Genomic DNA, 14,709 nt, shown 5'->3' on the forward strand with positions numbered 1-14,709 from the left:
ATGCAACCAATTAGAATGCTCTCCACCATACATCTTTAAATATTTGCAAATGTCTTTGGTGACATAACAAATCTTCTCAGACTCCAAATGATGTACGGCCACTGCTGTGCCTTCTTTGTAATTTCAACAATACAAGACCATAAGACACAGGAACAGAATTAGGTCATTCAGCCCATCCAGTCTGGTCCACCATGGCTGATCCCAGATTTCACTCAACCCCATACCCCTGTCTTCTTGCCATATCCTTTGATGCCCTGACCAATCAGGAAATTATCAACTTACACCTTAAATATACTGTGATGCTCTGGTGGTTGGGTTCAACATCCTTCCCCTGCATTTCTAATGACCAGTAGAGTTTATTGTTCTTGTGTTACCATGCGTTTGTGGGATAATGGTGGGAAGTTCCACTTCATTTATTGTTACATTTCAGCTCGGGTTTTAGAGTTATTTGCTTCTGTATTTGTGGGTCACCCTGACTGTAACCAAGGTGTGTGATGGTCTGTATGATATTGGTTGGGTTCCTTCTCCAGGTCAGGGTGCCCCAGTCTGTTTATCACAATAAAACGTTTGTTGAGCTAACAAGCTTCCTTGTCTGTCATTATGGACCCAATGCTTGCCGCATCTGTGTCAGGAGCGGGATGCGAGATTGACGAGCTACAATGTTGGATAGAGTGCCTTAAGACCCAGGGAATAAGACGAGGGACTGAGCTGTATGCCTCCTCCGTACCGGGCTCATGATGAGGAGACCTGGAGGGAGGTCGTGGAGGCTCATCACAGTTGGTTAAAAAAAAACACGGTGGAGCACGAGGCCTGTGGCGGTGCAGCACACCCGGCAGTGGCCCAACGCAACACCGCTGAATCAGGAGCGTGACAGTGATGGCCCTTCAGGTGACAGTCGGTGATCACCTCCCTATCATGGACCCGCTGCTGCACAGTGAACAGGTGAGTGATCCTGAGCTGGCCCGGGTGAGGGTATGGCTGAATGTGGGAAGCTGGCTGGTCGGAGTGGACAGAGGTCTCTGCCCTGGACCCAGAGACCAAAGCACTCACCTCCAGCAGCTGGTGGTCCCCCAGGGGCTCCGTGCCACGGTTGGTGAGAGCCGGCCATCTTGCAGTTGGCAAAGACGTTGGGCATGCAGCACGAACGCATCTACTGGCCTGGGTACAGGCAGGATGTGGAGCTGTTCGTGCACTGCTGCGACATTTGCAAGTCACAGAAGGGATTGGGTCACCAGTCAGGGTCCCAATGCAGCATTACATGGTGAGGGCTCCAGTTTTGGCCTACTACCCCTCCCTGAATTAAGGACCATTCCCCCAGGTTTGGAAGCTGCTGGAAGGGGCCGGGACAGGTGCTCGACCACATGTGGAATATTGAGTGCGGTTGTCTGAGCGGCGGAAGGCATCGAGACTGGCTGGCACCATGTCAGCACTTGCCACCAGTAACTCCAATGAGGCTGAAGGAAGGAAGTTACACCTGTGTGCCCTGACTCTTCTCTTGCCTCACACAAACAAGGTCCCTTGAGGAGTCTACAGCAACCGTCCCAATGCCCTAGGCAGAAACGTCTAGTGGGACTTTTGAATTTTGTTATGCACTCTGGGGTTGTCGAGTACTGCTGACCGCTCAGGTAGGGGCTGTGTGACGCTCTGGGGGGTGGGTAGCGAGAGGCGTAGTCGACAGCCTGGCCCTGCATTTCTAATGACCAGCACTGTTTATTGTTCTTGAGTTAACATGTATTTGTGGGATTATGGTGGAAAGTTCCAGGTCATTTATTGTTACATTTTAGTTTGAGTTATACAGTTATTCGCTTGTGTATTTGTGGGTCACCTTAACTGTAACCGGGTCACCTCCCTGGTTTGTATGAGACTGGTTGGGTACACTCTCATGGTGCCCGGTCTGTTTTGTGTTAATCACAATAAAACAGTTGTTGAGTTAAGGAGCTTCCTCATCTGTCATCATGGACCAAATGCTCGCCACAATACGCATGGACTTGGCCTCCATTGCAGTCTGTGGCGGGGCATTCCACAGATTTACTATTGTCTGGTAGAAAAAATCCTTAACTCTGTTCTAAAGGGCCCCCTGCTCTCAATTTTGAGGCTGTGCCTTCTAGTCTGAATACTCCCACCACAGGAAACATCCTCTCCACATCCACTCTATCTAGTCCTTTCAAAATTTAGTAGTTTCTATGAACCCCCCCCCCCCATTCTTCTCCATTCCAGTGAGTACAGGCCCAAAGCTGGCAAGTGCTCCTCATATGTTAACCCCTTCATTTCTGCAATCATCCTCATGAACCTCCTCTGGACTCTCTCCAATGACAACACATCCTTTTTGAGATATGGGGCTGAAAACTGTTGACAATACTCTATGTTGCCTGACTAGTGTCTTATAAAGGCTCAGCATTACTCCTTGCTTTTATATTCTAAAACCATATAACATTTAACAATTACAGCAGGGAAACAGGCCATCTTGGCCCTTCTAGTCCATGCCGAATGTTTACTCTCACCTGGAAGGCCTGACTGAAATCCACGTGAGCCACATCCACTGCACAGCCGTCATTAATACATACATGTTGTTAGTTGCTCAAACAATTCAGTTGGATTTACCCTTGACACAGTTATTTTGTCCACCTCTGGTTAGTCCTGTCATTCCAAGCGATAATTAATCCTCTCCTTCAGCATTTTATCCAGTACCCTCCTTACCACTAATGTTAGGCTCAGATGTCAGTAATTACCAGGGTGTTCCTACTGCCCTTCTTTGAGCTTGTTCCTCATTTATCAGGAAACTCACATGTGGTCAGTGAGGATTTAAAAATCCAAATTAAAATGCCAACAGTCTCTTTTTCTTATCTCCTACAGCAGCCTGGGATAAATTTCATCCAACGCTGGAAAATATTCACCTTTAGGTCCACTGATACATCAAGTACTGATTTTGTCCAGTCTTATTTTCTCAGTGACCTGTTAGCATTTCCAAGTCATTTCCTTGTGTTTTCTCTCTTCTCCCACCCCCACTATTTCTTAAAGAGTGAGGTTCCATTCATTGCTATCAAACTTGAGAATGGTTGGAACTTTGACAATCCTCACAGACAGTTCCTCCTCAAAACTACGATCAGATCCAACAATTTATTGATTTTTAGTTCTATTCTTCAGTTACAATTTTTACACAAATGTTAATTTCTTTCAGCTCCCCACTAATGCTTACCAGTGGTTGCAGGCAACAGAGTTAAGATTCCATTGACAAAAACACTGCCACTGGGGTTAGTGGAGATAATCTGTGGGACAAAAAAGCAAAACTTACTAAATATGCCATTTTACATATTATGGTCCATCTTTCTCAAAATCACCAATCTGTGAGAATGCAAGGTGATATTCACTTACTGTTTGAGATCCACGAGCAGTCAGTACCACTGACTTCAGACAAGTCTCGGATTCTGTTATACCACATGGCTGCAGCTCTCCCAAAACAGTGAACATTGTATTTTTGCAGTCCTGAGGTAAAACATTAGAAGAATAAGATCTTGACACCAGTAAATAACCGCAAGGCATTTGGAATAAGGTAGATGAACTTGTGGCACAATTAGAGATTGGTTAGTTTGATGTTGTTGGCATCACTGAGTCGTGGCTGAAAGGTGTTTAACATCAAAGGATATACTTAGTATCAAAAGGTCAGGCAGTAGGCATAGTCAGTGGTTGGCACTCTGTTGGCAAGAGAAGGAATTACATCATTAGAAAGAGATGACACAGGATCAGAGAATGTTGAATCTTTGTGGGTGGAGTTAAGAAACTGCAAGGGTGGAAAAACCATTATGGGAATGCCTCCAAACAGTAGCCAAAATGTGTGATTGAGATTGCAAAGGGAGCTGGAAAACACATGTAATAAGGCTAATGCCACAATTGTAGTGGGGACTTCAATATGCAAGGGAATTGAGTCAATCAGGTTGGTGTTGAATCACGACAGAAGGAATTTGTTGAATGCCTACGAGATGGCTTTTTACAGCAGCTTGTGCTTGAGCCTACTTGGGAAAGCGCTACCTTAGATTATGTGTAGTGTAATAAGCCAGATTTTACAAGGTAGCTTAATGTAAAGGAACACTTAGGAGGCAGTGATCATAATATGATTGAATTCATACTGCAATTTGAGAAGGAGATGCATAACTCACATGTATCAGAATCGCAAAGGAATAAACGGAATTACAGAGGCATGAGAGATGAGCTTGCTTAGGTGGATCGGAGGAGGATACTAGCAGGGATGACGGCAGAGCAGAGATGGCTGAAGTTTCTGGGAATAATTCACAAGGTGCAGGGTAGATCTGTCCCATAGAAGAGGTTGTTCTCAAATAGCAGGGATAGGCAACCATGGCTGACAAGGGAAGTTAAGGACTGCATAAAAGCCAAGGAAAAGGCATATAAGGTAGCAAAAGTGAGTGGGAAGTTGGATGATTGTGAAGCTTTTAAAATCCAACAAAAGGCAACTAAAAATGCTACAGGAAGAATCAGACATCCAACCTCTCTCGGTAGTACCAGGAGTCTCCTACATATTGATAGCAGCCTGCAAATTATATACAATATCCCAGAAATCAATTTTTTGTGAGTGAGAGAGAGAGAGAGAGAGAATGAATAGCTAATGTTATTTAAACTAGCTGGCTAACTGATAAAGAGCTACTCTATTGTAGACATCCCACCTCTCCCGGGAGTCTCCCGCAAATTGATGGTGCTACCTCCCTGAAATGAGTTTTTGCAGGGTGGGATGTCTGAGAAGAATAAAGATTAAATATGAGGGCAAAGTAGCAAATAATATAAAGCTGGATACCAGAAGATTTTTCAGCTATATAAAGAGTAAAAGAGATGTGAGAGTTGATACTGGACCACTGGAAAATGATGCTGGTGAGATAGTAATAATGGGCAAAGAAATAGCAGATGAATTTAATGGGTACTTTGTATCAGTCTTCACTATGGAAGACACTAGTGGTGTGCCAGAGGTCTGTGAGTGTCAGGGAGCAGGAGCCATTGCTATTACAAAGCAAAAAGTTCTTGGCAAACTGAAAGGTCTAAAGGTGGACTACATCCCAGAGTTCTGAGAGAGGCTGGTGAAGAGATAACGTTTGCATTGGTTATGATCTTTCAAGAATCACTTGATTCTGGCATCGTCCCGGAGGAATGGAAGGTTCCAAATGTCACTCCATTCTTTAAGAAGGGAGGAAGGCAAAAAAAAAAGATATTATGGGCCAGTTAGCCTAACCTCAGCGGTTGGGAAAGTGTCTGAATGCATTATTAAAGATAAGATTTTGTAGTACTTGGAGACTTAATGATAAAATAAGTCAAAGTCAGCATGGTTTCTGTAAAGAGAAATCTTACTTGACAAACCCGTTAAGAGTTCTTTAAGGAAGTAACAAGTAGGATGGACAAAGGAGAGGCAGTGGAGGTCATTTACTTGAATTTACAGAAGGGATTTGATAAGGTGCCACATATGAGCTGCAACAAGATAAAACCCTATGGTGTTACAGGAAATATACTGGCATGGATAAAGGAATAGCTGACAGGAGACGGCGGATGGGAATTATGGTGGTCTTTTCTGGTCGTTAGTGACGAGTGGTGTTCCTCAGGGCTCAGTATTGGGACCGCTGCTTTTCACATTATTTTTCAATGATTTAGATAATGGAATTAAGTTTATGGACGATATGGAGATCGGTGAAGTTTTAGGTGGTGCTGAGGAAGCAATGCAATTGCAGCAGGACTTAGACAAGTTGGAAGATGGGTAAAAAAGTGGCAGATGGAATACAGTGTTGGGAAATGTAGGATGCATTTTGGTAGAAGGAACAATAGTGCAGACTGTTATCTAAATGGGGAGTAAGTTCAAACATCAGAGGTGCAGAGGGACTTAGGAGTCCTCGTGCAAGACTCCTAAAAGGTTAATTTACAGGTTAACTTTGTGGTAGAGAAAGGAAATACAACATTGGCATTTATTTGATGGGGAATAGAATATAAAAGCAAGGAGATAATACTGCACCAGTCATGTCACACTTGCAGTACTGTCAACAGTTTTCAGCCCAATATCTCAGAAAGGATGTGTTATCATTAGAGATAGTCCAGAGGATGTTTGCAAGGATGATTCCAGGAATGAAGGGGTTAACATATGAGGAACGTTTGGCAGCTTTGGGCCTGTACTCACTGGAAATGAGAACAATGTGGGGGGATCTCATTGAAACCTACCCAGTGTTGAAAGGTCTAGATAGGGTGGATGTGGAGAGGATGTTTTCCTGTGGTGGTGGTGTCCATAATTAGAGGACTCAGCCTCAAAATGGAGGGGAATCTCTTCAGAACAGAAATAAGGAAGAGCATTTTTTAGCCAGAGAATAGTGAATCTCTGGAATGCTTTGCCACAGACTGCGGTGCATATATTTAAGGCTGGAACTGATCATTTACTGATTGGTCAGGGCATCAAAAAATAGGGTGAGAAAGCAGGTGTTTGGAGTTAAGAGGGATCAGGTTTCAGCCATGATGGAATGGTGCAGCAGACTCGATGGGCTGAATGGCCTAATTCTGCTCCAATGTCTTATGGTCTTTATGTTCAGTTGTTTGAAATGTTGTTCCAACATGCAGAACTGGTTGATTCTCTTTGTCTACTGTTACACAGAGCCATGACCCTGATAGTGCCTTAAGGAAAACAGTGGACACATTGGCACTAATGAGCTGGTTAGTAACACAGTCTCACGTACCATCTTTACTCTGGACAGAATCTATACCCACTAAACAAATCTCAACAGTCATCAACAACTTTTCACTCTGCACTTCAATGCACTCTCCGGTATTATAATGGCTAGCTAGATTTTCATTTCTTTGCACTTGTGTATACAATGAATATGGCAAGGAAGTGATTTATGTCATCATTGTTTTATGAATATGATTTGCCAATACATTAACACTGAAAAATGCTGCTAGAGTTTGAATACTGCACTAAAGCCAAAGGTAAGCTACAAAGAAGAAATCTCTCTAACATCTTGTACAGCCAGTAATAAAACAACAACTCTGTTGGAGTAAAGTTACTGAACCTCCATTTTAATAGTTACCAAGTCATTAAAGTTCTTACCTTAGCAAGAACATAATAGCACCTTCCATGGAACGTGTAATGGTTTTCATCAAATGTGTTAATGTGAGAGCCTCCTTCAATGGAACAGATGCCAGGGCAGGATAGTTCAGTACAGGACCATTGCCCTCCACTGCAAACACTAACAGGTTGAAAAGACAATGTTAGAAATGTTCTTTTCATAAATGAAGATGAAGATATAATAACTGGAAAAAGACAGAACTGAAAATATACTGTTTAGCAAAGGTCAAGTTAAAGGTTTATTACCATTTACTGCACTTGGTGGAATAAGACTTTCCAGTTGCATAGGACAATCCATTGTAGGTACAAGGACACTGTTCCCTTGCAATGCATCCACCGTTGGAGATATCATCCAAAACAGTACCTAAATTTAAAAGAACTGAAGTTAGACTTCAATAGATATAAATATTGTCCAGTGTTGTTCAGTTAGAATTATTGCCACATTATAACGGTTAATGTTTCATTCAACATTTTAACATAATTTCAAGTATAATGCCATCAATAATTCATTTTAATTCCACTTCCCATTCTGAAATGTCTATCCATGGCCTCCTTGACTGTCGTGACGAGGCCACACTCAGGTTTGAGGAACAACACCTTGTATTCCATCTGGGTAGCCTCCAACCTGATGGCATGAATGTCCATTTCTCAAACTTTCGGTAATGCCCCCCACCCATCCCCTTACCATTCCTCATCCCTTTTCCCCTCTCTCATCTTATCACTTTGCCTGCCTATCACCAACCTTTGCTCCTCCCCCTTTTCTTCCATGGCCTCTGTCCTCTCCTATTAGATTCCCCCTTCAATCCTGTATCTCTCTCACCAATCAACTTCCCAGTTCTCTACTTCACCGCTCCCTCTCCCAGTTCCACCTATCACTTTGTTTCTTCTTCATCTCTCATCACCTTTTAACTCTACTCCTCATCTTTTTTCTCCAGTCCTGCTGAAGGGTTTTGGCCTGAAATGTAGAATGTACCCTTTTCCATTGGTGCTGCTGGGCCTGCTGAGTTCCTGCAGCATTTTGTGTCTGTTGCTTAGATTTTCAGCATTTGCACATTTTCTCTTGTTTATACTTATCTTTCCATCTTGCTACCTTAACATTTCCTTTCCTCCGTCTTTAACAGTAAATCGTCAGGGAAGCTTATGTCAATTGCTTCCACTGAGATAGAGTAAGAGTCCGGCTCAGTGGACTCTCAGGAGTCTCAGTCAGGGGTCTGCTTGTTGACACCTGCAGTAGATGTTGCCTGGAGCAGAGAGATACCAACAGGACCACACTTTGATCTCATCAGGAAGGAGCAGAATACTGCTGCTCTCAAGCTGGTCCCACAGCTGACACAAATCTCAAGGTGGCAATGGCAGAAATAGAGTTGCACTGTCTTCTTTAAAGCCAGGCTTGTGTGGTTAGCAGTGGCACTGTGGTGTTAGCAGGAGGTGTCTGACAACTGATTATCGGCTCACAGTGAGCATCGAATATTTGCTCTAGCGCTGGCAAGGCGAATGTTGTTCAAAGTTGTCCATGCTCACTGCCACTTCCTGTAGCCAGTGGTTGGAGCTCTCAAGCTGTGAGTTTGTCAGTTAGTGTATTTTGAGGGGAAGGAAATAATAAATAAATAATCAGGAAGAAAATGGATTGACTCTGCTAATTGCACACTGAGTTACTAATGTTCTTGAAGCCTCTGTCCTTTGACTCTTCACAAACACCTTCTCCTCAATCAATCGCATCCCAATTGTGAAGCAGAACATGGAAGTGTCCTGAAAATTCTGTAAATAGAGCAGTGTAGGTATGTCCATGGTATGTGCTTTCTTACAGTGTTACATGAAAGATAAAGGTAATATAGACAAATTCAATGGTATTCATTTGGAAGATTCCATCATCACACCACCTTCATGTGGGTATACACCTAGATGCCTCCTCATTATAAAACTGGAATTCTGCATGCACAATCGTTAGTTTATAATTCTTTGTGACTTGCCTTCCATCTTTTCACAGATACTGTGATTTCCTTTTGTTCTCCTCTCCCCTTTTCCCTTCCTCTGCAACTTACAACATATTTTGTAGGCTACCGTAATTGGGAGAAATGTACATAATTTGTAGCTACGCTCTAAGAGATGATAATGTTAAGTAAATATTTTTAGTACACTTTTGTGTTTGGGTTTTGGAGTTCAATAAAATGTTTCATGGGTTTATTAAACTTAAAACACCTCTCTTCTTTTTATTTGCGAAAACTTACATTGGTAACCCCAATGCTTTAGGACAATTCCAGAGTTATTAAACATGTTGGCCGACACAGTTGCTTTCAAACTGCCGGAGTTTTGGTAGCAAAATGCCATCACATGGTTCACACAAGCTGATCTATGAGAAATCTCTGTCAACAGCACCAAATTCTATCTGTGGTAGCATTGCTCAACAATTCCATGTCTGCGAGAGTGGAAAGTCTGCTTGAATAGCTGCCTGAACACGATAAATACCGATCACCGAAAACTCAACTTTTTCAGACTTTTTGGACTATTGGAGTCTGAGTGCGGTTGTCTGTCCTGGGAAATCACCATTCTTGTTTTATTCTTAAAGAACTCTTCATGCAGCGAATGGCTGATGAAGTTAGCATAGCTCTCACTAATGCACTGTGAAGGACTATACAGAGCTTGCTAAAACAGCTAATAGTCTACTCTCAGCCAGGCAGTGGTGCATCATTCCAACTCCTTTCTCTACCTCAATAAACCCAGTCAGCAAAGCCCCCAATGTAAGGACGCCTGGGGATACGGAACAGATGACCCCCGGCCTGTGTTTTTGCTATGCTCACTTTGGTACGAATGCTAGAAAGTGCCGACCGCCTTCCAGCTTCAACAGTGTAAGCACACTGGGACATCAGATGTCTGCTGTACATTATGGACACCCGTTCAGGGTGACCCTTCTTGTGTGATGTGGGTGCTCAAGTGAGTGTGCTGCTGGCATCACCTATTAATGAGAAGGTAAAGAGCAACAGTACCTCACCAGAGGTTGATACAGACTTGCGGAACAGGATGGGTGATGCTCTGCTTCAGTGAGTGACATTACACATGGGACTTCGTCCTGACTAAAAAGGCTAAACCTCTGCTCGTTGCAGATTTTCTGTGTGTCCAAGGACTGTTGGTCAATCTTAAGAACTGCTGGCTTATGGGTGTCAAGAGCTTTGGGTCATTACCCTGCTTCTCCTCAACAACTCTGTCAAGTGCGTACACGACAGCATTTGAGTTTAGTCGAGTGTTTGGCAAATTCCCAAACCTTACCAAGCCCTCTTTCTCCATGATGGTCACAAAACATGGAGTTAAGCACCACATTACCATAAAATACTGGCAATGGACATCTAAAAGTCATGAAGCAGAACAATAAAACATTTTCTGTTGAACGTGTGATGGTCTAGATACCATTAACCAAAACATTATACGGTCATATGAAGCTTTCTATGCCCACGTCAGAGCAGGAAAATATAATCACAAGTCATGATATTTTCTGATGTTTGGTATCTTACCGGGAGGGCAGAAGCAGCCATCAATGCAATGGTCGTCACACATCTGACTCCTGTAAGGATTTGAACAGGTATCTGCACATGAAGTTCCGCATTCTTCATAGATCATATTTAGCTGGCATGTCTCCTCTAAAGAGAGGGAAAATGACCTGCTTTAGATTCATCGCCATTTACATATATAAATAAACACATCAGGAATAAAACAAATAGAATGGGGGAGATTGCTTTGGAAAGTACTTGCCACATAAATCTTTCCCTCTCCAGTTAGCTGGTTTCCCTCCAACATGGGAACACTGTCTAGAAAACTCTGACAAGGTTTCACAGAGGCAGGATGATGATTTATTCAAATTCATGCACAGGCACAAGTCCAGTGTGCAGCTCTTGATGAAGGATGATACATCTAGTATGTTGTAGCAGCTGGAAAACTCTGGCCTTGAGAGTATACTTTCACATACAGATTTCTGTAAAGGCAAATTATTTAATGGGGATAGGAATGAAAATCAGAATTCAGTACAGAAACAAGCCCTTCGACCCACATTATGCTGAATTAGTCGAGCTAATGATGCCTAATTAAATTAATCTGTCCATATCTGTAATGAGGTGACCAGAGTAGAATGCAATTCTCCAGATGCAGCCAAATCAGTTTTATAAAGCTGTAGTATAATTTCCGACTCCTGAACTCTTGACTAATGAAGGCAAACATAAAGTACCTTCTTTGCCATGCTGTAAACTTGTACAGTTACTTTCAAGGACTGTGGACTTGTGGACTGTGGACTGTGGACTTGGACCCCAGTATCTCTCTGTACATCATCCTGTAAAATGGTTACTTATTCATGAGCTTGGTAACTACTTCCCTCAAGAAAGGTGTAAAATATTAATGCATTCACTATGTCTACTGTCCTCATTAAACTTCTTGGTTATTTTGTCAAAAAGTTCAATCAAATCCTTGAGGCGTGATCTGTAACACACAAAGCCCAACTTAATCAGTCCTATTCTCTTGCAGTCTTCTCCAGTACCTATCGCAAATGCTAGACTTTCTGGTTTGTGGTTCCCTAGTTTTACTCTGCAGCCCTTTCAAAATAAAGTCACAGCATTAGCAAACTCCAGTCTTCTGGAATCTCATCCATCACTAATGAAGATGCATATAACTCAATCAGAGTCCCGCATTTTCTTCTCTAGCTTCCCAGGATGATTTTGGATATTCACTATCTAGCCCTGGAAATTTACCTCCCTACATACATCTTAACGCATCTAGTACCTTCTCTGTAATGCAGGCTAGCCCTAAGACATCCGCATTAACCATTCAAACTGCAAGATGGCCCCAGAGCGTGGGGCCGAGCTGCTCTGCAGATCTATGTATTGCTTCTATTATAATTGCTTTACTATTTTAAATCTAATTTCTGACATCTGCCTGCACTGTACTTTTTCAGTAACTGTATTGTGCAATTTGTTATTGATTTTCTATTTTATATATATATATTTTAAATGGATATATGCATATATGTGTGTGTATACACACACACACACACACACACACACACACACACACACACACACACACACACACGCACACACACAACACATCTTGCAAAACAAGGTTTTAATTGTATTGATTTATTTAGAGATACAGCACAGAACTGGCCTTCCCAGCCTTTCAAGCCACACTGCCCAGCAACTCCTGATTCAGAATAGGAAATTGATTCTGTACTGCAGCAGAGAGAGATGGAACAATGACCATGCAGAGGTGAGGTAAAAGGGCCCTACTGGGTAGGGATAAGGCAATGAACATCTGTAACAGTCTTGACTGGGTGGAGTCACAAACTGCAGGCTAATGTGAACTATAGTAAACTCATCACACACAAAATGCTGGTGGAACACAGCAGGCCAGACAGCATCTATAAGGAGAAGCACTGTTGACGTTTCGGGCTGAGACCCTTCGTCAGGACTAACTGAAAGGAGAGATACTAAGAGATTTGAAAGTAGTAGTAGGAGGGGGAAATGCAAAATGATAGGAGAAGACCGGAGGGGGTGGGATGAAGCTAAGGGCTGGAAAGGTGATTGGCAAAAGTGATATAGAGCTGGAGAAGGGAAAGGATCATGGGACAGGAGGCCTCGGGAGAAAGAAAAGGGGGGGTGGGGAAGCACCGGAGGGAGATGGAGAACAGGCAGAGTGATGGGCAGAGAGAGAAAAAAAAACAAACAACTAAATATGTCAGGGTTGGGGTAAGAAGGGGAGGAGGGGCATTAATGGAAATTAGAGAAGTCTGGGAGACCATTTTGCTGAACACCTATGCTCGGTCCGCCAGAGAAAGAAGGATCTCCCTGTGGCCACACATTTTAATTCCACATCCTATTCCCATTCTGATATGTCTATCCATGGCCTCCTCAACTGTCAAAATGAATCCAAACTCAGGTTGGAGGAACAGCACCTTATATACTGACTGGGTAGCCTCCAACCTGATGGCATGAACATTGACTTCTCCAACTTTCATTAATGCCCCTCCTCCCCTTTTTACCCCATCCCTGACATATTTAGTTGTTTTTTTCTCTCTCTCTGCCCATCACTCTGCCTGTTCTCCATCTCCCTCTGCTATTCCCCCCCCCTTCTTTCTCCCGTGATCCTTTCCCTTTTCCAGCTCTGTATCACTTTCGCCAATCACCTTTTCAGCCCTTAGCTTCATCCCACCCCCTCTGGTCTTCTCCTATCACTTTGCATTTCCCCCTCCCCCCACTACTTTCAAATCTCTTAGTATCTCTCCTTTCAGTTAGTCCTGACGAAGGGCCTCAGCCCGAAACGTCGACAGTGCTTCTCCTTATAGATGCTGCCTGGCCTGCTGTGTTCCACCAGCATTTTGTGTGCGTTGTTTTAATTTCCAGCATCTGCAGATTTCCTCGTGTTTGCTGTATAGTAAACTCATGCCTCTTTTCATGAAACTCTAGAATGGAGGCTTACCATTGTATATACAAGTTAAAAGTGGAACTTACACAGCTCACATAGAACTTAGTTCCTGAAGCTTGGCGCTACAAAGAACTTAAGTAGAGAGAGGTGGGAAAGTAAATTAGAAATAGTGTAAGAATAATGAAAACTTTGGATGGAGGACCACTCAGTTTAGGATGAGTGACTTCCCTGTTGACATCAGCTTGAAATAAAGAGAAAATCTGTTCCGAAGGTAAACTCCAGACTCTGTATGAATTATTTCCATCCACAGAAATTAGGACAGAAGTATGTTTATTGAGAAAAAAACTGTCAGGAATTTTATTTTCTTGGTACAAAAAGATGACACGATGTTAATATGGTTAGCACAGCACCAGTGACCTGGGTCCAAATCCTGCCATTGTCTGTAAGAAGTTTGTAGATACACCCTGTCACCATGTGGGTTTCCTCTGGGGGCTTCCTCCCACAATCCAAAGGCATATTGGTCATAGGTTAATTGGTCACTGTAAGTTGTCCTGTGATTAGGTGGGGATTGCTGGTCAGTTCAGCGTGAAGGGCATTTTCTGTGCTGTCTCTCAATCAATGGTTAAATAAATAAATAAACAAATAGCTAGATATATAAATACCAAGAAATGACCTAAGGCTTTAGCCCGCTATGAAGTGACACTCTACTCATATAACTTCCATTCAGGTAATGGGAATTCATCTTTACAGAACTCACAAATTGCTATCAAAAAATTTCAGATATGGAATAAAATTTGTGTTAATAGATTTAGGTAAAGAAAATGAGTAAATAAAATCTATTTGTCAACTCTAATTTTTAGGTGTATACACACATGATACAGTTTAACATCATAGAAAATCATCAAAAGGACCGTTATCTAGTAGGGCATCTATCCTCTATGACATGGGGATTGCCTGCAGTGGAAAGAAACCATTTTTTAAACCTGTAAGCATCAGTTGTATCATTGACAGAAAGGTTTCCATGAATTAACTTGACTATAGGAGGTGGAGATGAATGAAAGAGAATGACCCACTCACAAATTCTGAACAATTTTTTGCACTGTCAGATGGCACATCCTTGCATTGTTCTGTGGGGCCATTCAGTTTTTGCAAATTTCCATACTGGATAGCAGTCAGGTGATAGCCTGTAATCAGTGATGGACAATGAA

At 42.6% G+C, this 14,709-nt stretch overlaps 1 protein-coding gene across 1 annotated transcript in view; it reads right to left on the minus strand.

Moving 5' to 3' along the window:
- LOC132397522 (mucin-5AC-like) overlaps nt 1-14,709 on the minus strand; it is a 98,386-nt gene that overhangs the window by 59,147 nt on the left and 24,530 nt on the right. The window contains exons 5-11 of the mRNA XM_059976353.1: nt 14,579-14,685; nt 10,844-11,063; nt 10,606-10,731; nt 7,346-7,463; nt 7,082-7,220; nt 3,373-3,483; nt 3,197-3,266 (exon numbers count right to left, since the gene is read on the minus strand). Of these exons, the coding sequence (XP_059832336.1) occupies nt 3,197-3,266; nt 3,373-3,483; nt 7,082-7,220; nt 7,346-7,463; nt 10,606-10,731; nt 10,844-11,063; nt 14,579-14,685 (891 nt within the window). The remainder of the gene's footprint in view (nt 1-3,196; nt 3,267-3,372; nt 3,484-7,081; nt 7,221-7,345; nt 7,464-10,605; nt 10,732-10,843; nt 11,064-14,578; nt 14,686-14,709) is intronic.

Source organism: Hypanus sabinus, chromosome 7 (assembly GCF_030144855.1).
Source record: "Hypanus sabinus isolate sHypSab1 chromosome 7, sHypSab1.hap1, whole genome shotgun sequence".
Lineage (NCBI taxonomy): Eukaryota > Metazoa > Chordata > Chondrichthyes > Myliobatiformes > Dasyatidae > Hypanus > Hypanus sabinus.